Here is a 20,456-nt window from a genome sequence, read left to right as displayed (position 1 = left end):
GATCAGTAAAGGAAGAGATAAAAGCTTCTTCTGCCATCAGCGCAACTGTTTCATCTTCAGACGGCAAGCACAAACGGCGCTTCTGTGAAACGATAAGGAAACACTTCACTTCCCGCCAAAAGGAATGACATCGTAGCACTGATTAGTAGTGATGCAAGATGATTTGATACGACTTCACTTGGTTTAAAATGTGAATTTATTCATGTAACAAATGTGCTGCTTTCAATTTCCTCATGAAATTGTTTTTGTCTTGTGTCAGAACAAGACAATGTCAGATTAAGCTGTGGAAAGTGAAAAATGTGCCCACTGTCATTAAAAAATAAAAATAAAAATAAACCAACATAATCAGACAGCTGTGATATTGTGTGCATTAATCATTTAACCGCTGAGAATATCACAATCAGAAATATTTTATTGATCCGCGAGGAGAAATTGTGGTTCATTACAGTTGCTCTGATGCCAATCATAAAGAAATATCAAATAATCAAATAATTTGTCAATTTTCTTAAACGTGGTTTAAGAAGAAATGAAATTAAAGCTGTCCCTAAATCCTACTACGTCTTTTATTTTTAAAAAATTATTTAGGTGCATGAATTAATCTACTCCTTACTGATGAGTAGCTGAGAAGCGGTAGGAAATAATGAGTTTATATTCGTCTTATATTCTACTTTTCAAACATGTAAGAACACATTTTGTTGTTTATTAGAATCTATTCATTGAGTTGTGCATAGATTATCATCCATTTCAGTTATAGTTATTTTGTTTTATTTCTATCTGTTTGTGTTTTGACTGTTTTTGTCTATATGTTCAAGATAAATACAAGTCAAATGGGATTTTGATAGAAATCTAAGGTGTGTGGTTAAGACAAGCTGAAAAGACTTTTGGGTTCTGTTCTACGACAAAAAGCATAAATTGGTAATTGAATAACCCACTCATAAACCTTAAAGCTTTTATATGTCTTCAAAAATTTGGTTTCAAATTACTGGCTCTTACAGTGCTGTTGTGGTGTAGTTTATTTATCGCGAAATGTTACCGTTACTTATGGAGACTGTCCTGCTGAACAAGTAATATAATAAAACAGAAGTCAAGACACTTACGTCACAAAAACATTCAAATTTTACCACCTATAAAAGGAAACCACTTCGAAATTTGGTGCTCTTAAGCTCACTGAGGTGGTGGAGTGGCAAACCAAAAGGAAAGGCGTCTTGTATTTCATGTCTTTTTAATTTTTTTTAATTTTATGGCATATCAAAAATAAAACTAATCAAAAGTGACTATTTTGAATCTTTCATAATCGTATTTTATTTAAGTTCCTATTTGAGGAGAATATGAGTCACCTTCAAGACTTTCACAACAGGAAGACTGAATTTATGGTTAACGAATTCCTCCTCCTTTCAGGATCCTTTCAGATCTTAAATGTCACTCGCTCTCAAGCCTTCTGCTTCTATTCAGCCCTTGTTGAATACGTCTGCATGGTTTCCACAGTTAGCCAGAACTGCGAACTTGCATGAATGTGTGCTGGTTCGTCCCTCAAACAGAGAAATGAAGCAGTCCTTGCTCCTTAGCATAAGAAGAGCTTCAATGAAGACGCCCTTAATGATGCTAAACTAATGCACCCTCATAGCCTGCGTCCTCATTCGCTCCCACGCACTGAAATTTAGTGGGTAAATATCATTATGATGCAGAGTGCTCTGCTCTAAGTGGAGGGCGCTGAAAATACAAGAATGGATTAAGGTGATTTAAATTTATAATTGCTCCCTGTGTTGTTTGTTTATGGGCATGACATAAGAGATTTTACAATAATGCCTTAAGCCAAATAAGGTTTTCCGCTCTCATTCAGCTCCCTAATGTCTCAGTCACTAAAAAGTATTCTTTAAAAAGAGATGAGTAATTTAATTTAGAGAACGCACATACGCAGCAATGTGCAGAACAGTGCAGTGTTGTACCGAGGGGAGTTTTCAGTATTAAGTTACCTTAAGTGACTGTGTTATGAATAAAAAACACAAATTTACACAGAACGTGATCTTAATGAGGGGGGAATTATTTCCAGGACTTTCATGAGACTGCATTAGTTTTAACTACTTTAATAAAACAGCAACTGGCGAGTGAATATTTCCACTGCCTGATGCACTGTGTATAAAATAATAATAAATCAGTAGTTTCTAAACCTTTACTGTCATGCCACTTTTTGGAAGCTAAAATGTTTCTCCTGTTATATTGATAAATAACTAAAAAAAACTATTATAGACTTCTTTATAATTTGGATTTGATTGACATGCTTCCTGAATGAGCAACACCTATTTTTTTTCTCCCCTGTAAAATATGTATATCTAGTGCCTAAAGGGACAGTTCAACCTCACATCAAAATACATATTTTTCCTCTTACCTGTAGTGATATTTATTAATCTTGATTGTTTTGGTTAGAGTTGCAGTGTGTTCGAGATGTCAGCCTTCTCTCCAGTACAATAGAATTAGATGTCATTCGGCTTGTGGTGCTCAAAGCACCAAAATAAATAAATAAAATAAAATAAATTGAAAATTTTAGAAAAATAAAAAATAAAAAAACTCAAGATCAGTGTCTCTTTTAGAAATCATGACCCAGTTACTCAGCTAGCAGTCGATACATGCTTCCTTATGTGCAGTGATAGGGTTTGGCAGGTGTAGCTCGGTGGAAAGAAAATAGTTCCTACATGAAACACTGACAACAAGGTCTGTGGATAATCTTGAGTAAGTGGGTCATGATTTCTGGAAAGAGACATTTCTGTTGAGTTTTTCCACAAGCTGAGTGCCGTCTAGTTCCATTATAGTGGAGAAAAGGCAGACCTCTCTACGGCCGATCTCCAACACTCAGAAACTCACACCAAAACAATCAAAATTGATAAACAGCACTACAGATATAAGGGACAATATGTGTGACTTGAGGGCAAACCGTCCCTTTAATATTCTTTATTATTTCAGAATGAATCAGATTCATACTGCAACACATTTTTATTTATAGCAGCAAAAATATTTAACACTGAAGTTCTGATTAATCACAATATGCAGATTTTTTTTTGGACAAAATTTTCAGCTCCTTATTAGGCTTTTTAGATTTGGTAATATACTGAGGTCTGCGTCATTGCAGTCATGTTTACACATTGTCATCATGTTTTTCAATGAAACAGTGACTGCTTTGTTAGTAAAGATAGCAGAGGTGATAGTGAAAAACTGAGAAATAACACCTCTTTGACCCAGATGACGTGAGTCACTCTGGGATGGAAGTGCTTCAGCAGCTAACGCTCCGCCTCAACACTCCACTTAGCACAACAGCACAGATAATGACTGCACTTGGATATTTAATTATTGTATGTATATCACTGACATCACACAGGTGTCATCACACTTATCAAGATATCTAAAATTGGTCACTAGAGTCTGTTAATGTGGCCGTCTCACCCAGGTTATAAGTGGCATCATGGTGTGAGACTTAATTTCTTTGTTGATTATGAATACTAATGCTCATTTTAATTCATTTTTATTTCAAGATGCTTTGTGGGCTCTATTTCTATGCATATTTACCATTTATGATAGCAAGCTAGCAGCGCTCCAGGGGTGGAAATGTTGATCTGTTGATCCATCAGTCCACCACTTTGGTTCACACTGCAAATCCCAAACAATTAGGGGATTAATTTCTGTGAATTTTGTACAAACATTCATGTTTTATCATCTGGCCCAATCATTGGGTCAAATTTGTCCAATCAAATAGCCTGCAACCAAAAAACTACAACATTCACATCAGCCTCAGCTTTAGTTTGTGCTCAGCATATCAGCAAATATTAGCATGCTAATACATACAACATGGTAAACAATACACCTGCTAAATATCAGCATGTTAGCATTGTCATCATGATCATGTCAGCATGCTGATGTTAGCATTTAGCTCAAAGAAGTACAGCCTCACAGATCAGCTAGCGTAGCTGTAGACTTAGTTAACTTGCTTCTTCTGATTTTGCTGTTCAGATTTTAGGCCTAAATCTGACCGCTGTGCTTATCCAAAAATTAAAAAAACATCATCATATTTTTAGTTCCATAGACAGATAACATTAAACTGCCAACAACAAGGTCAGTGGATTATCTTGAGTAACCGGGTCATGATATCCGGAAAGAGACATTGCTGTTGAGATTTCTTTTTCTTTTTTCGCTTTCAACACCACGAGTCGAGTGTGATCTAGTTTCGCTACATTGAAGGGAAAGCAGACATCTCTGTGGCTGATATCTCTAACACATGGTGATTCACGTCAAAACAGTCTAGCAATCGAACCGGAAAAATCTGTAGTTTTGATTTTGGGGTGAACTGTCACTTAAATCCTGATTATCCTAACTTTTGGTATTAAAATTATTCTAATACTGACAAAAGAAGAATGCCTTGTTGGAGTGTCTCAGAGCAAGACTGACTGATATTGATGCAGTGTTGTTTCAACTTCAAAACACACTGCACAGCGTTAGCCACAAGTTAATGGCTTTAATATAGTTCATAGTGTTTAATGCTCCCTATAAGCGTTCCTTCCATATCATCATTTATAGGACATACAGATATAAATTGCCTAAACATAAATACTTGTCCAAAATCACCCAGTTGTGCAAGACATGGACATGATGAATCATCTCAGCCTTTATCTGCTTCAATATTTAACCTTCCCTTTAAAGTTAGTGAAAGCATATACTCCTGCGTGCAAGCAGAGGGCACTGCATGTGTAAAACCTCAAACTGCATCATCCGAAAGAGAAGTTCATGCTGAGGCTGCACATGGCGAATGTAGATCAACTGAGAAAGAAAGAGGGCAAGAGTGCAAATTGAAGGGCTTTGCTGTAACTGCTCTTCCCCATTCTGTCACGTTGAGGTTAGCTCAGAGAACAGAGTTTTGCCCCCTCAGAACACAAACTGCTTTTCCGTTACCGACCTCAAGCTCAGACCGATTAAAAGATAACAAGAGCAGAAAATTCATGCAACTACACTGACGGGTGAGAAAGAGGCAGAGACACAAGTGACGCAGGGAGTTGCTGAGATAAACGGGAAGTGTCTCAGCGAGGACTTAGCCACCTGTGAGCTTCACACACGCTGCATTCAGTGACAGCAGCGGAGAGCGAAAGAGGTGGAGGAGCAGGTTAGGTGTTTGTAGATTCCTGATGGCGTCTGGTTCTGGCAGCAGAGCGGAGGAACAGCCACCAGCGCTGCCTGTCAAACAGCGCAGGTAAGACCAAACTGATTAAAAGTTTATTCTTCACAGCCTCAAATTTGGTTTCCATCAGGTCAAATTCATAGTCCTCATCAAATGATCCTAACTTATTGGGATAAAAGTAGATTGCACTAATATTTCATGCATATATCCTTTATTTTTTAATGTCAAGTATCCTTCAGTGAATGCACGTTGATGGTTTTGTGCATCTTTCTGCACAGGAGTCATTCCTCCAGACACTCCAGTGTGGAGTCTGACTGCGTCATGCTCAGCCCTGCTGGACTCCAGCATCAAAACCTCACCTACAACGACGTCTTCCAAGAGCCCACTGATTGTAACGCAGCTCAGTGCCCCATACACCAGCGTTATGGTGGGTTCACAAAATGATGAAGTGAGTTTAGGTGACTGAAAGTGTTTACATGTCCTAAATGTCATGCATCATTTACGGTTGTGTCCTTCCCCAATTGTGAAAACACAGCTCAGAGTGATGGGAAAAGACGCAGCTTACTATAAAGTGTGATTCAGTCTCAGATGAGCTTTTCGTGAGAACTGAAAGAGAGGAAGTAACCATCTGAAACTTTTACTTTCAATAACATGCATGTGATGTTCACATAGATTACGGTGGCTTGCAGAGTCGACCAATCTGTTGCATTGCTCTTGCTCACAAGTCTGACCTGAATCCCCCTCAATGTGTGTCTCAGATCCCTCCAGACACCAGGTGAGATTTTTCTCCGATGGCACTCCGCCGCCTGTTCCAAAGAAGAGGTTAGCTCGCACCTTCTCCCTCCCAGTGGCACCTCAGTACTCCCCTCTGTCTCCGCTCTATCCACTGCAAAAGCACCCTCTAAACTTTGACAACCCCATCTACATGCTGGTACCCATACCTGACACCTGTTTACACGAGGAGGAGGCGGAAGAATTTAAACCAGTCCCCTTGCCATCTTTCTCCCAGCTGACCTTTGACACCCCAGACGAACATCTGTCCTGCCTCTTCAGCAGCTTTGGCGACCAGAGGGTTGTTTTTCAGGGGATTCAGCACCGCCACCTCCTCTTTCTGAGGAGCATGGCGCAAAGTGTGGAGGCTGGGATCCTGCTGCAGGGAAAGGCCGCAGAGAGGGACGTCATCTCATACCAGCCTCAGGATTTCCTGCTGTGTGACGGCGGAGGGCCAAAGGAGATCGGAGACACGGTTTACTACAGCCTGCGCAGCCCCAAGCTCCCAGGGAGGATGCTTGGTTTAAGGGTAATGTTAAAAGTCTTTTACTCTCTCCACATACAGTATGTTCTGTGTGATAATGCCTGATGTTAAAATGTTCAAGACCAGTGATACTAAACTTACAGCAACCGGGCCAAATCTGGCCCCCAAACCATTTTCTAATTCACAATTTAAAAAAAGTCATTTACACTGTTTTTGTACTGTTAGTATACACAAGGTGCCAGAGTGCAAAGAATAATATCAAAATGGAGTTTATCAAAATAGGTGGCATTGGAGGATCGCCCGCACCCCAAACAGAGATCCTAGAGCTAAGCCCCTTATGTGTTAAAATTCAGGAAATGTCCTAAAATCTGGGAAACATCCTAAAATCCTAGAAATGTGCTAAAATCTGAGAAATGTCCTAAAATCCAAAAAATGTCCAGAAATCCTAGAAACATCCTAAAATCCTAGAAACATGTATGGGGCTGCTGCGACTTGCCCCTAGCCTTGTGTCTCTTTGCAAAAGTTTCCACCAAATGAAGCACACTGGGTATTTCTGTTCACTTGCAGCCACACTGACATAGCAACCAGCCATACAAACATGATCTTTATCGAGACTGGCATCTGTCACACTGTCTTGCGGTCCCACAAACACTTCCTCTAAACTGTCATCAGGTGTCACAACTGCAACAGGAAGGCCAGGGGTGATATCTTTTTTACACAGTGTAAGTCTTGAGTATAACTTTAGTTGTACGACTATGTTCTGTCTTTCTGTGCAGGCACACAAACAGACTGATGAAACACAAACCAAACACCAGTCATCCCATGTCAACGTGCAAGACGTTATTGCTCATTTCCAAGCACGCAATGCCTCAAAGGATGAATTCAGCATATTGCAAAATCAAGGTCCCTCTCATTCTGTCAAGTCAGACTGCACTGCTGCTAAATCACCAGATAGAGGCAGCACTGAGTGTGCAGCAGCTCATGTGAACATGAATCTGTCCTCTTTCCTCCAGAAAGGCCTCTCAGTGAGCGTGGAGAGAGACCTGCCTCACGCCACTCTAGAGGACTTTGTTCAGGGCTCCCTGCAGAGCACAGATTGTTTGGATTACGACAGACAGGTTTGCGCTCTGTTGCTGCAGGTATTAATGGGCACACAACATCTGTACAACATCAGCGCCACTGCAGCTGAGCTCAGACCACAGGGGATCTTTTTAGTGTGGCCCAGCAGGGAGGATGAAGAGGGAGAAAAGAAGCTTGAGACTGATGCTTCTGAAACAAAAACAGGTTTCAAGACCAGCAGATGGAAAGAAGGAATGGAGTGGGGAAAGAAAAAAAGACCAATCCAGATGTTATGGAGGACATACGGTTCCCCTCGTGTGGTGTTAACTCCGCTGTCATCTGCTCTGTCTGCACCTCACCCTCTCACCTACATCAAATCCCAGATTGGAGCACTAATTCAATACTGCCTCCATTCACAAGAGAGCCAAACACCTCTGGGCTCAGTTCCAGCCGTGTCCTCACACCGACAGGGTCTTCTCTATCTGGCCTCTCTGCTCCACTCTGGGAGCAGCGGAGCACAGATGGCGGACATGGTGGCCACGCTTCAGGTGCTCCTCTGGGGGCCACGTGTCCCATTCATCAGTCACAGAGGCTCTCTGACCGCCGCTGTACACAACTGGCTGACTGTCAAGCGAGCCCTGCTGGTGATGAAGCTGGCAGAGAGAGGGCTGATCCAGGATCAGTCTGCTCTGGACTGGGAGGACTGTATGTGTCTGCAGTACTTGTCGTTTACAGACCCGGAGACAGTTGTGAGCGTGACCAGTCAACTATGGCTCTCTCTGAACATGGACAGTCCATCTTGAAATGCAATCATTGATGTGATGACTCCTGCTGCGTAATTTGTAAACTGTCACTCTGCAATATATCAACGGTCAAAAATACACTAAGAATGTGCATTTGATTTGACTAAAAGCCATTTCCATCCTCCTCCTTTTATAATTAAGATATTCATACACTGCTGTTCACTATGTAAAATGTATGCGATAAAATGCTGCACTTTGAACATTTGTTGCTGTAATATTACTCTTTATCGGCCCTAAAAATGTATTTCCTAAAAGCAAACTATTTTCTGACAAGTTAGAACAGTTTTAGGCTTTTTGTTGTTTTTTTAACCAGAGATTTCTGTTTTTCTCTGTGCTTTAAAGGGCTTTAAGACACCACACGATTAAAACAATTGTGCTGTATTTGTTTTGTCCTCACTGACTTCATTGTATCATCATTGTTCATACATCATAACAGTGCCACTAAAAGGGCTCTGTTTGTGTCAAAAGAAGTGCTTTTTGGACTAATAAGCAGCATCTGAAAACCTCTCTCTAACATCAGAATTATTTTTTTATCTGAATAAGACAAATATGCCCATTTTCAGAGCAGATTAATGGGACTGCAGGTGTGAGGTGTGTAGGGCTGTACCTTATTTCCTTTTCTGTTCATTTATGTTTTACTTTTTAACATAAGAGGCTCTTATTGAGGTTTTCCAATGAAACTTTGAATGTCAGTCATTATATTTTCTAACGTCATCACCCTAAAATACACTTGCTACATCTTTTTAAAGAATATAATTCATCAGTTCTGTCAACATGAGTACAGAGAGACAGCTGGCTAATCCAATAAGAGCATGAAATAATGATGAAATAATAATCCTGCCCTGAGGCTTATAGCAACCACATACAACAGAAATGGCAAAGAAACTGGGCAGAGCATTGTTTCTTACTCAAAATCTGAGCAGTCTGCTGCAGACATTTGGAGCAAGGGACACTTGTGCTGAAGACAGAGAGGCTCTTACCTCAGTAAAATCACAAAATGAGAACTTAAATTTTTTGGAATATAGTGAAAATGTTGTTTTTAAGAGGCTAAAAGCCAACAAACATGGTTTGAAGAATAAATAGTTAAATAAATATCTGTTATGACTGAAATCTATTTTCTCCTTACATGCACTTTACAATACTCGAGTTACTGGAAATCTTTAGATCACACAAATAAAAATATAATTATATAAATAATAGTAATAATATTAGTGTAACCTAATCTTTATCTGCCACTGTGCAGAAAAACTGGGATTAAAACAGAATTATTAGACATGCATAAAAGGCATTCACATGTTGATTCAGAATTTGAATGCCTATGTTAGGAACGAAGCTTTGAACTGTTCGGTACAGACAAAGGAAGTAAGAACATTCATTACACAACACTTTTTTTGTCATTGTCATTGTCATTGTCATTTGTTCGCGAGATCGGACGACGCTTAAGTTTGTCCTCGTTCCCATTGAGCATTCTCACATCACACACGACCCACAAACGCCACTCTCTTAGGTGAGCACTTTTATTTAGTAGTTACAACATGCAGATTTCTATCAAGTGAATCAAAGCAACAAATGAAAATCATGCACACATTTTAAAAAAATCAATATAAACAGGAGAATCAACTGATACTATGAAAACATACCTACTTACATGAGTAAGATGAATTGAAATTTTTCTCATAAATATTACACAGTGGGGATGATCGTCAGGTGTTCAGGGGGGAGAATAGGGAAGTCAGAAACTACACATCATGGAAAGTAATACAGTGGCGAGGACACACTGCCCGGATATTATGTGGGCGCTTGCTTTACATTCCTGGTATATTAACATCTTACCCCTAGTGCAAATATCATTGAAACACAGCACATGGTAGTAAAGCTAAAACAAATAAAAAGTAAAACCTCGACCAGACTGAACTTGGATAATATATTCATTTCCCAAAAATCATAAAAGACGTGGGTATGGATTGAAATAAGAACAACAAACATTTGTAAACTGCTCAGCGTCATTTAATCGTCATCAGAGGAGTCTCGCTCGATGCTGTAAGCCATGAAGAAAGCGTCAGGGCGGGAGGGGACGAGGGGAATGACCTGGTCTCACAATCTCAAAGCCCAGGAAACTGAATGTTCGCAGCAGGGATGCTGAGGAGAGACGAGATGTTAACAGATGTAAAATCTCCAAGCCCTGATTTCTGGCCATGAGCTACAAACTAAACCTTCGAAAAAAAAAAAACTTTAGAAGGGAAACTTTGCCAGTTTTGAACCAGCTCTTTGCCAATCTTCTATCAGCTCTTTTCTTTGCTGATTATCAGTCCACTCTTTGCCGATGTTTAACCAGCTCTACGTCTTCACGGTGTGGGCAGTGTGTGTAGATGACTGCTGTTTGGCTTCGTGCAGAACTTGCTGCTCAACTGCCAGTAGAGATCCGCCCGGTGACTCCAAATGTATCATCGATGACACATTTGACGTCAAACAGCAGACACTGGTTTAAAATCAGCAAAGCTTCACTTTAACCCAGTCAAAACCTCCAGTCTCTAGAAGTACCTCAGAGCTAGTGAACGTAGCATATTATAGCTTTGAGTTTATATCGACAAATAATATAACACAGGAAAGCATTTAAGTTTAAGGGTCACAGATTCAGAAAATAACTATCTATATCTGAAACATCACTAATTATGAATCTATTGAGGCATTCGTAAAAAAGAAAAATATTTCATAAAAGCAGCAATTGTTTGTGCTGCACTAATTAAAGGGTATCTGCATAGACAACACGTTAACATTTTATTTATAATTTAGTGAAGTCATATATATTCTTATTACTGCTGCTAAGTAGATTGCGTATCCTGTATACACTAAATAAGGACATATTAGAAAAAAGGAAGCATCACGTTCCATTTATTACAGCTTTGGAAAACAGCTTGCAACAACTACAGAACATTATATTCAGACTACAGCCAAACGCAACCAAAATCAGATTTTTTTCCTCATATGTGACTCAGATTTGTTTTTTTCATGGTGTGCAACATACAAATCAGGTGGAATGTGATGTTTCCGATTCTGACTAAGCCGCTTTCATTCTGGTGCTAAATCAGACAAAGATCTGATTTTAGCAATGTGACCTCAGTCTGAACAGAAGTCAGAATTAACCTTTGCATCACTTGCTATAAAATGAGTGTCTTGCCACATCTTGTTGACAAGACCCGACTGAAGTAGTTAACAGTAGCCCTTGCATCGACATCCAGAAATTTTGAATGAACATCCACACACACCTCGGCACAGATGTAGCCACCATTTCTCCAGAAAAAAGCCTTAATTAAAAACGTGGCTCTCCTTCTCCTCGTCCTCGTTATCATCTGCTCACAGTTCGCTGGTATCCTCTGCACATCAGCATGAATGAAACTGTACACGCTGACCTTAGATGCCTTCATATGTTTAAACCCATACAGCATGCTGCGTGTGGCGTCTTTGTATTTGTATTTTTTTTTTTTGCGCGTGCATCCAGGTCAGTTCAGGGCTGTGCCCAGTTCACCTTGAAATCTGATTTGGGCCACATTTTAAAAAATGTGAACGGCCAAACCAAAAAGAATGGATATGAGCAATAAATGTGATTTGAGCGCGAAGGTGTGCCATGTAAACGTAGCCTTATCCAGCGCGAGAACACAGGAACATCCAGCCTGTACATTTGCGGGTACAAAGTGAGCATCATATCTGCCAATTTAAAGTTCATAGGAATCATAAAATATTTATTTTTAACCTAATACATGAAAAATACATTCATGAAAGGTGGCATGAGAAATTGTCATTAACACAGTATTTGTTTTTTGCCCTAACTATCTAAAATATATAAAATAAGTAGTGACATAGTCTAAAATCTACTAGTTTTATCCATCGTACATTTCAGCCACGTCTGTGTTTAAGTGTTGAAGTAGTACCTGCTTCATCTGCCTCACTCGAGGTGCCACTTTATGTTTAGGTTCAGGTTTACCTCCAAAAATATCCCAAATGCCTTTCTCTGAAATGTGTTATTTTTTTTTTAATGTCAGTTTCACATATGCTTAACTATTGATTTAACTGTTCAAATGGTTGAAGTTTAAATTAGAGATGCTATACCAGAGATTTTATATTAAGAGGTTAACAGTGTAAGAAACCCAGACAAAAACAAGTCTCACCTCTATCGTCACGATTCTTGTGAAAACAGATGAACACATGATCAACCTGCAGCTTCTCCTCTGCAAATTCCAGCAGAAGGGCAAAACTGTAAAAACAAAAAACAGTGTTAATGTATCATAGGAGGGTGTTAATGAATTTCAGAGGAAAATAATTATCTATCTTTACCACCCATACCACAGCATAAAGGGAGATACTAAAAATAAGATTACCCAAAGGCTTGAGAATTAAAACTTGACTTAAATCACTTTTTAGTCAGGGCTTACACACCTTTTTTTTTTTTTTAAAGGCTTTTCTACTGTAGAAATGTGGATGGGGGCCTTCATTTACTTTGGTAAAAACTTGAAATTATTGTTATATTTTTAAAATTAATCAATTTTTCACCTTTTAATTCCATTCAATTTTTTTAAAAAAATGAATAAAACTTGAATTGTTGAAACAAAAGTTTTTTCCTTGAAATGCTGAAAAACAAGTTTGCCCTCTGACCTGTCTTTGCTGCCCTCGGGCAAAGCTCCAGGAGGGATTTCAACATACAGGTTCCCTCCTTTCAGCGCTGCCCTCCAGACACAGTGCTTGCCCTCAGAGCGACGTGGCTCAAAGAGCAAGAATCGCACTCGGCCGTTGGCAGGGGCAGGCTCCTCAAGAACCACCAACTGAGTATCCTAAAGGGCGGAGAGGAAGAGCGTGACCACACATTCATTTCAGATGACGTCAAAAATAAAGAATGCTGGGAGAAATACAGTTATGATTCTGAAAAGCCATCTGTGACTGCTCAAATAACTGATTATTGAAAAGGAAATGATGACAATTACAAAAACAATTCAGAGCTGTCCGGGTCTTAATTTTGATCCAGACTGTGTGACAAACAACTGCAGCTGTGTCAAATGCCTGAGCACGCGAAGCAGTAAAGACAAAAAAAAAGAGTGTATCAAGTTCAGCAGCATTGACATGTGTGCTTTTAACAGAAGGGACGGACCTTAGGTCAAGTGCACACGATGTAACAGCGTGTTTCTGGGAGTTAGCACATGACATGTTAAGTGCAAAATTATCAATCAGTTAGAATGACCCTTAAAGGAATGAAAGAAATGTTTTTTTTATTTTATTTGAACATTTTATCACTACAATTAAAACTTCAGACAATTTCTTTAAAATAAAAGTCTGTGTAACAAGTCTCCCTTTTAAAAATAACTCATATAAAAGGTGAGAATCTCTGTCCGGTTGCATTTTTTTTCAATACAGTAGAAAAACAAACATACACGGTGTGCTAACCGTTAATTTTCATGCCTTGAAAAGGTCTATCACTGCAACCCTAGTTGGAGAAGTTTAACATCTTAAAAAAAAACCCAATTACATCAATTGCTTCACTGAAGTCAAAGAGTGATAAGATTCAAAAGTGCCAAAATGCAAATAACTGCCTTTGTGTTTGTCTCTCTCCCTATTGATAAACTTTCTGCGCCGCTAGCCCGAAGGTCCAAACTGCATTTCTCCGTCCCTGATCAAATACACACCTCTACTTCAGGACAAAAACTGCACAGATACATTTTTGGTTTAACTTACAGAGTAGAATAGCTTAGCTGAAAGATTGCGATCCCGCTGGTCATTCCCTCGCCCACCTGGGATCTTCAGGGGTGGGAGAGGGGCATCAGGAGCACCACAGAGGCCCCGGACACGGGTTACTGCAACAGCGGGAGCACCTCCTAGGACTGGAGATACTGGAGTGCGAAACAAACACACACACAGACGGAGCCATTATAAGTGGAGTGTTCACTGAAGGTTCTGCTACTTACCAAAAAACAAACTTGCAATATAAACAGAGGGCTTAGCCCACGTCACACTGTTGAGTGACTCATCTGTGAAACTACAGTAAAACAGTTGCTCAAGTTGCTCAAAAAGAAAAATAGGAAGAAAAACAAGGCTTATGGGCACAGTTCAATCAGTAACTGCCCTCATCTTGAGGATATGCTTATATATTGTGTTGACTTGTGCAGATTACTTATCCCCTTGAAGCCTGAGCATTTTATTAAGAAATGTGGGAAGTGGGCAATAATCAACAAAAGAAGCAATTACCAAAAATATGCAAGAAATTAGTACAGGAAAAATACCTGACATTTAAAATTTCTTGCAATTTGTGCATCATTCCTTACCAACTTGCTCATTGCCTTTTCCCCATGTTTTAAATGAAACCCCACCAACTGCTCACGTTTCAAAGGGTTTAACACTTGTAAAAGGCGTCTGAAAGCACATCAAGAAAAGTGATGTCGCTCCAGGTTTCAACAGGTTAACAAACAGGAAGCAGGAGCAGTTTATGTTTCACTACCATCTCTGCGATGGCCCACTGAAATCTACTGTCAGCTTTCAGTTAAATATTCACTACAACCCCTGAAGGAAAATGTTGCTTTCATCTCAAAGTCACAATCGTCATCATCGGTGTACCATGTGGAAATTTATTTGGCTCATAAAGAAGACTGATGACTTGCTTCCTAAAACTAATTTGTCAGCCTGTGGGGTAACTTTAAGCTGGTCACATGATTCTTAGAGGCAGGCTGTCCGAGGATCAGGCTATGTTTGTCTAACCATTAGCCTACTTTAGTCCTGCCGCACTGACCATGTCGCTCCAGTTAACGACATCAGTTTAGTGAGTGAGCTCAGCCATTTCAATTCAGATGCGAGTCAAAGTGCTCTATACAATTAGCCAGGCTTACACGCAGGATGTCTGTGTGTGCGGCTGCATACATTAACAGTGCCGCGACCAGGCCTGTTCTCTGAGCTCATATCAGGAAGGGAACACAGCCCATTAGCAGGAGCAGCGCTGCCACAGCGATACAAACGCTCTCAGACACACAGATGCTCTCTTACGCAAATGCCACGGCTGTGCTATATGTGGAGCAGATGTGTGAAAACCAAATGAGAACTACTGTCACTCCCATAACTCCAACTGAAAAAGCAGATAAGCAACATTCAACCTACTGCCTGATTTTGCAAGGCATTGGAGATTGAAATTCTCTCTAAATCCATTATCGGATTATGTAAAACAGCCAATTACCAACTTAACATAAAACCTTCAATCTTACACACAGCGTAAGGCATTCAATCATCGTGTCCATTCAGTTTACAGCATTCTTTGAAATCCCCATGCCTACAGCAGGCAGCAACACACACTCACACCCCAGGGTCGTCCCGGCAAAGACAGCTGCTCTGGTCACATGAATGATGAGTCCCTCAAGCTTGTGCTTGCATAAGAGCACCTATGCAATGTACGAATATCGTGTAAAATACCACTTATCTCTGGGGGGGATATCAAATTGGAAGTATTAGGAGAAAGTGTTTCTGCTTCAGATGGACAACAGAATCAAAAAGAAGATATTAGAATAAAAAACAAAACAAATACAATGACTGTCCAGCTTACATATTGTAGAAGTCCATGGCAGAGGATGCCAGTCTAAAAGGCAGTACTATCACCAACACCTGGGGCCAGATGCATGAACAATGTATACACAAATAACATCTAAGCCTTTTCCACAGCATTAACTGGTATTTAATAAAGGAGGAATGTGCAGTGATGATTTGTGCACCTCATGCGTTCTTCTGGATAGGTGTACACAAAGTTTTAGCTGAGATAACTGCAGGTAATTTTTTTTTAATTTTTTTTTTAATTTTTTTTTTTTTTTTACAGCTGGCACTGTGTTCAGTAAAATGACAACCAAAGGCTAATTTAAAAGGATGATCTTAAATTATTTATGAGTGATATATTTCAGGATACTTTTTATTTACATTCATCTCCCTGTCATTTAATTTTAACATGTGTAGCATTTTGTTAAGTTATTTTCCACATGAGCGCTTTCAATGAATCACTGTCATTATTATTAAACGTCAGGAGGATGATCAATCGAGATTTCACTACGACAATGATTTGCAGAAATGTGATGAATTAGTGGTCAGCTACAAATGTCCACAGCTGTGCGTAATGACGGCTGCTCTGGTTGGAGAACCTCACCAATGTAACACAGTCTGTAAAATTGCACTCTCTTTACTCCATTGTCAGTGACTTGTGTAGTCAATGGTGAAGGGGCACACATGTCAATATGCAACAGGTGTTTCAGGGTGTTTCTATGTCCATTTGTTAAAACTGTTGGTGTGGAAATAAGGCTCGTGCCCATGCGGCCAGCACCTGTGACTGAGATTTACAAAACTGAATCATACACAGTTTTAGTTGTAAATCTGCACATTGTTTACGCATCTGGAGCCAGTGAAGCCCTCCTATGTTTTTACTTTTTGCACGAAAAAGGCAAAACTTTGCCTGTGGTTTGTTTGTGCAAAATTTGTTATCAAAAAGGGTGCATTAAAAAAAACATGCTGTTTTACCAGCCTAGGCTTAAAGAAGACAACTGGGTCAATAGCTGTGAGTGAATCAGTTTAAATTTGCATCTGCTGGTATCTTAAAAAGCTATTGCTCGAACAGGTAAGACAACACATTTTACAGTGTTGTTAGACAATCTATCATTTGAGTGTAAAATACCAGCATCCTTGCTGTTGTTTCCATAAATGCCAAAAATCGAACTGGTAAACAGGGTCTGAAAACAATTATACACCTACTGAACAAGGAAAAGCCTCTGTGTACAACATGTCATCACTGGACTCAAATTTGCCCATGCCACCCCCCTTCGCAGTGCAGTGGAAATTTCCTATGAGTCTTTCACTACACTATAGAGCTACACAAACAGCCTCGACACAAATCTTGTCAGGACACGACTGAGGTAAAAACACCCCGAGGCTAATCGCTCGCAAGTAGTGCAAATGTATGAAAAACACGTGCAGGCGCCAAAACCCCCCACTGTGTTCTCTTTTCCAGCCAATAAATTGGAAATAAACCAGCAAACAAGCCGTATCATGATTTACTGGCACAATGGTTAATATCATACTACGTTGGATTGCATATCGCAAATGATGTTAGTGTTGATTAACCACCTCGACTGGTTTCCCCAATGTAAAACATATTGGTTCAACTAATACCTTTCGTCGATTCAAAATGTCAACGCTAGCTAGCACCTGAGCCCGAAGGCGAAAATGGAAAAAAATAAACCATAAAGCCACAAATGATCAATTCAGACATCATGTCAACTAACGATACGTTGGTTAGCAACAGGCTAACTTTACATAACGTTAAGGGAAAATGCACCGTGTATTCTTACATAACCGAAGTTGAATTCAATGTGGAATACAATCAAAATATTGCGGTGTTACTGTCAGATTATATTCACAACAACGCAGAAAGTATGAAAACATCCGTAATAGCTACAGCGCTAGCCACTAGCTAACGCAGCTAGCAATTCCCTTACACTGACATTCATGACAGCATTATACCAATTCTTATAAAATAACCACAAATATTGCAATTATTTGACATTTTTCCACAAGATATTCTGAAACATACAATTAGCCCATCGTCTAACTTGGAAACGTTAATGTTTGCTAACAAACGCACTTCTGTGGCGTTTGAAATATTAGTATTAGCTTAGCTTAGCTTAGACATGGATATAGTCATATCGATATTGCCAATGATTTCGTCTATTTGCTGAATGTTAAAAAAAAAAAAAAAACAAAAAACAAATGTCATACACTCTGGATACGATTCTGCAATTTAGTAGAGACGTTTAATAAAGACCTATCAAGCCAAATGCGACTGACGATGTATTTTGGAGACGTCAACAGGAATAAAATGGTGCTGTTATGTAAACAAGGAACACGGGGATTAGCACTAGCCACTCCAGGAAATATACCGTACCTCGTTGCTAGGCCGCGGTTTTTAAATTTAGCCTAGCTTGTTAGCTTGTAACAATTTAATACGGTTACAACAACATACCTTTCACTTTCGGGTTTATTACTGGATTGCTCAATGACAGGCATCTCGGATAAGTTTCTCTCTTTTTCTCTAACAAAACAATGACTATTCAAAATCGTCTGTAGGTTAGATTTAACCATCCGGCCAGCGTCCACACCAGCGGCTCGCTCTGTCCTCTCTCCTCCGCAGCTGGGCTCCGTCAGAGCGGGCAGGCTGCAGTATTTCAGCGGGGCGTGTCCTGTTCACAGTGACGTATTAATGTCAAAATATGACGCACTTAAAATAAGAAACTATGCTTTAAAGTTATACATTTAATTTATCCTTTAAACTAGGTAATAATAGATTTCATTTGTGTTGCTCTTTGCATTTGGGACAAATGTCAAAGTGCTATAAGATAAAAGCATTGGCATAAAAAAACAGGTAAAATGAACCAAAATAAAAGCATGAAGCATAAAAATTAGACATTGCACTGAAATATCACATGGATTGAGGAATAGTAAATCAATGAAAACAGAAATTTGTATGGATTGAATTTGATACAAGAAAAATAAAATTGAAAAAAAATCATTATGGTATGGTATGGTGTAGCATGATATGAAACTATGATGATTTTTATCTTACTAAAAAAAATCAAATTTAAAGTTATTGCACATTTTAATGAGTAGCAATATCTGTCTCTGAACAATTGATTTAATGATTAGCCTAGGCGACTCCACCTTAATGTAGGGATGCAACACCAATGTAAAAGTATATAGACTAATTTAGTAACAAATTATTAAACCTAAAAGTACTCAATAGAGAAAAAATAAATATTTTATAATTCAATTTTTATTAATCTTGCATTGACGTGTATGCAGAATTTTATAGTTGGTGCAGATGGAGCTCATTTAGCTCTTTCAAATACTGTTGGGCAATTTAATTGAATCATTGCATTCGTTTTTATAAAGTAAAATCTTAATTTGTAAACTGGTAATTAACTCTAGCTTTCAAATAGCCAGTGAAGTAGCCTACAGCATTTCCTCCTTAAATGTCATGGAGCAGTAGCACAAAATGGAATTACTTACATAAGTGTAGCTCAAATTTGTATATAAGTACATTACATGAGTAAATGCACTTACTTACTTTCTACTTTTGGTACCATACATACTGGTAAGTTGTGAAAGAGTAGCCTTATTTTGTCGTTTCTCAACTGGAACAGATTAATAGTTTCATTATTTCATCCAATCTGGCATCTATTTTTTCTAATAAGTCAGTTATTGGCTAATGCTGGTAACACTTGTCCACCTGTAGCCGAACGGCTGGTAATAATCTCAGCAGCCTCAGTGCACACTGTAAACGTTGTTTTCCTTTTTTCAATGTCTCTCATCTGTGCCTGTCAGTCAAAGAGCAAAGGAGCATGGAGCAGGGAGTGTTTGTATAACACCGTCTCTGGTGCCTGAGGAACAGAAATCACCAACACCACCACATTAAACTACACTTCAGAGGTGAGACGAAACTGAAGTGTCAAAATAGGTAAGTTTAATTTCTCCTCTTAGAGGCTGATATAAAACTAAACTGATTTATTTAAATCACGTTTGTCTTTTTTAGCTTTGCTGCAGGTGCCTATTTTAAGCTGTCTTATATTAGTCTATGACACACAGTAAAGTCTGCAAGACCAATAGCACAGGCACACAGACTTTTACAAAAAAAAAAAGTAATTTAATATATGGAAAAACTGAATTTCTCATCTTAACTTACAGCTTCGTTTTGGATCCAGCTTTATATTTAAACGTCAGCCTGCAGGACTTCAGGAGCTAGAGCTGGAACATCTGAAAGTATCATAAGTAAGACATACGTCCACCCTGAAAAATCAGTAGAGTAAATTCTACGGCAACTAGCGCCTGACTCATTTGTCTGTCCACAGTGTCGTACGACCGGATTCTGTCCATCGAAAATTTGAGTGATGTCTCTAATCCATGGAAGGGATTCACTATGAACCGCTGTCTGGTGCTGGCACTGGTCGTAGTGCTGGTGAGCTCAGGGGTCAATGAACTGCATGGTGAGTACTGTCATCATGTCTCAGAAAGTTTGTCTCTTTTCTACATTTTTGCACTAATATGCATCATAGTATACAGATAATGTACTTCATTGTACTATTCTACCACACTCAGCTGCTGTGTAATCCTATTCTTTCTCCTC

At 39.2% G+C, this 20,456-nt stretch overlaps 2 protein-coding genes across 2 annotated transcripts; one reads left to right on the top strand and one right to left on the bottom strand.

Annotated features, from left to right (window-relative positions):
• The first annotated feature begins 5,122 nt into the window (after positions 1-5,122).
• On the top strand, positions 5,123-8,656 carry peak3 (PEAK family member 3). Its single transcript, XM_042512272.1, has 4 exons — positions 5,123-5,230; positions 5,437-5,585; positions 5,917-6,458; positions 7,190-8,656. Exons 1-4 carry the CDS (start codon positions 5,166-5,168, stop codon positions 8,273-8,275), a joined length of 1,842 nt encoding a protein of 613 aa, XP_042368206.1. The 5' UTR covers positions 5,123-5,165; the 3' UTR covers positions 8,276-8,656.
• A 1,616-nt stretch (positions 8,657-10,272) lies between these two features.
• Positions 10,273-18,491, bottom strand: oaz1a (ornithine decarboxylase antizyme 1a). The gene is given in 7 exon segments (XM_042481961.1): positions 10,273-10,357; positions 10,359-10,414; positions 12,442-12,527; positions 12,926-13,101; positions 13,997-14,083; positions 14,085-14,151; positions 18,300-18,491. Coding segments are annotated over 7 exon segments (666 nt in total). The 5' UTR covers positions 18,419-18,491; the 3' UTR covers positions 10,273-10,282.
• Positions 18,492-20,456: the final 1,965 nt, after the last annotated feature.

This window comes from Plectropomus leopardus, chromosome 3, assembly GCF_008729295.1.
Source record: "Plectropomus leopardus isolate mb chromosome 3, YSFRI_Pleo_2.0, whole genome shotgun sequence".
Lineage (NCBI taxonomy): Eukaryota > Metazoa > Chordata > Actinopteri > Perciformes > Serranidae > Plectropomus > Plectropomus leopardus.
This window is presented reverse-complemented; position numbering and strand designations above follow the sequence as displayed.

What these genes read in the sequence shown, in the direction of transcription:
- peak3 (XM_042512272.1), top strand. Translation starts at nt 5,166, where the DNA reads ATGGCGTCTGGTTCTGGCAGCAGAGCGGAGGAACAGCCACCAGCGCTG. An exon ending in CTGCCTGTCAAACAGCGCAG is followed by an intron (nt 5,231 to 5,436) that starts GTAAGACCAAAC and finishes CTTTCTGCACAG; the next exon opens with GAGTCATTCCTCCAGACACT. An exon ending in CCCCATACACCAGCGTTATG is followed by an intron (nt 5,586 to 5,916) that starts GTGGGTTCACAA and finishes TGTGTGTCTCAG; the next exon opens with ATCCCTCCAGACACCAGGTG.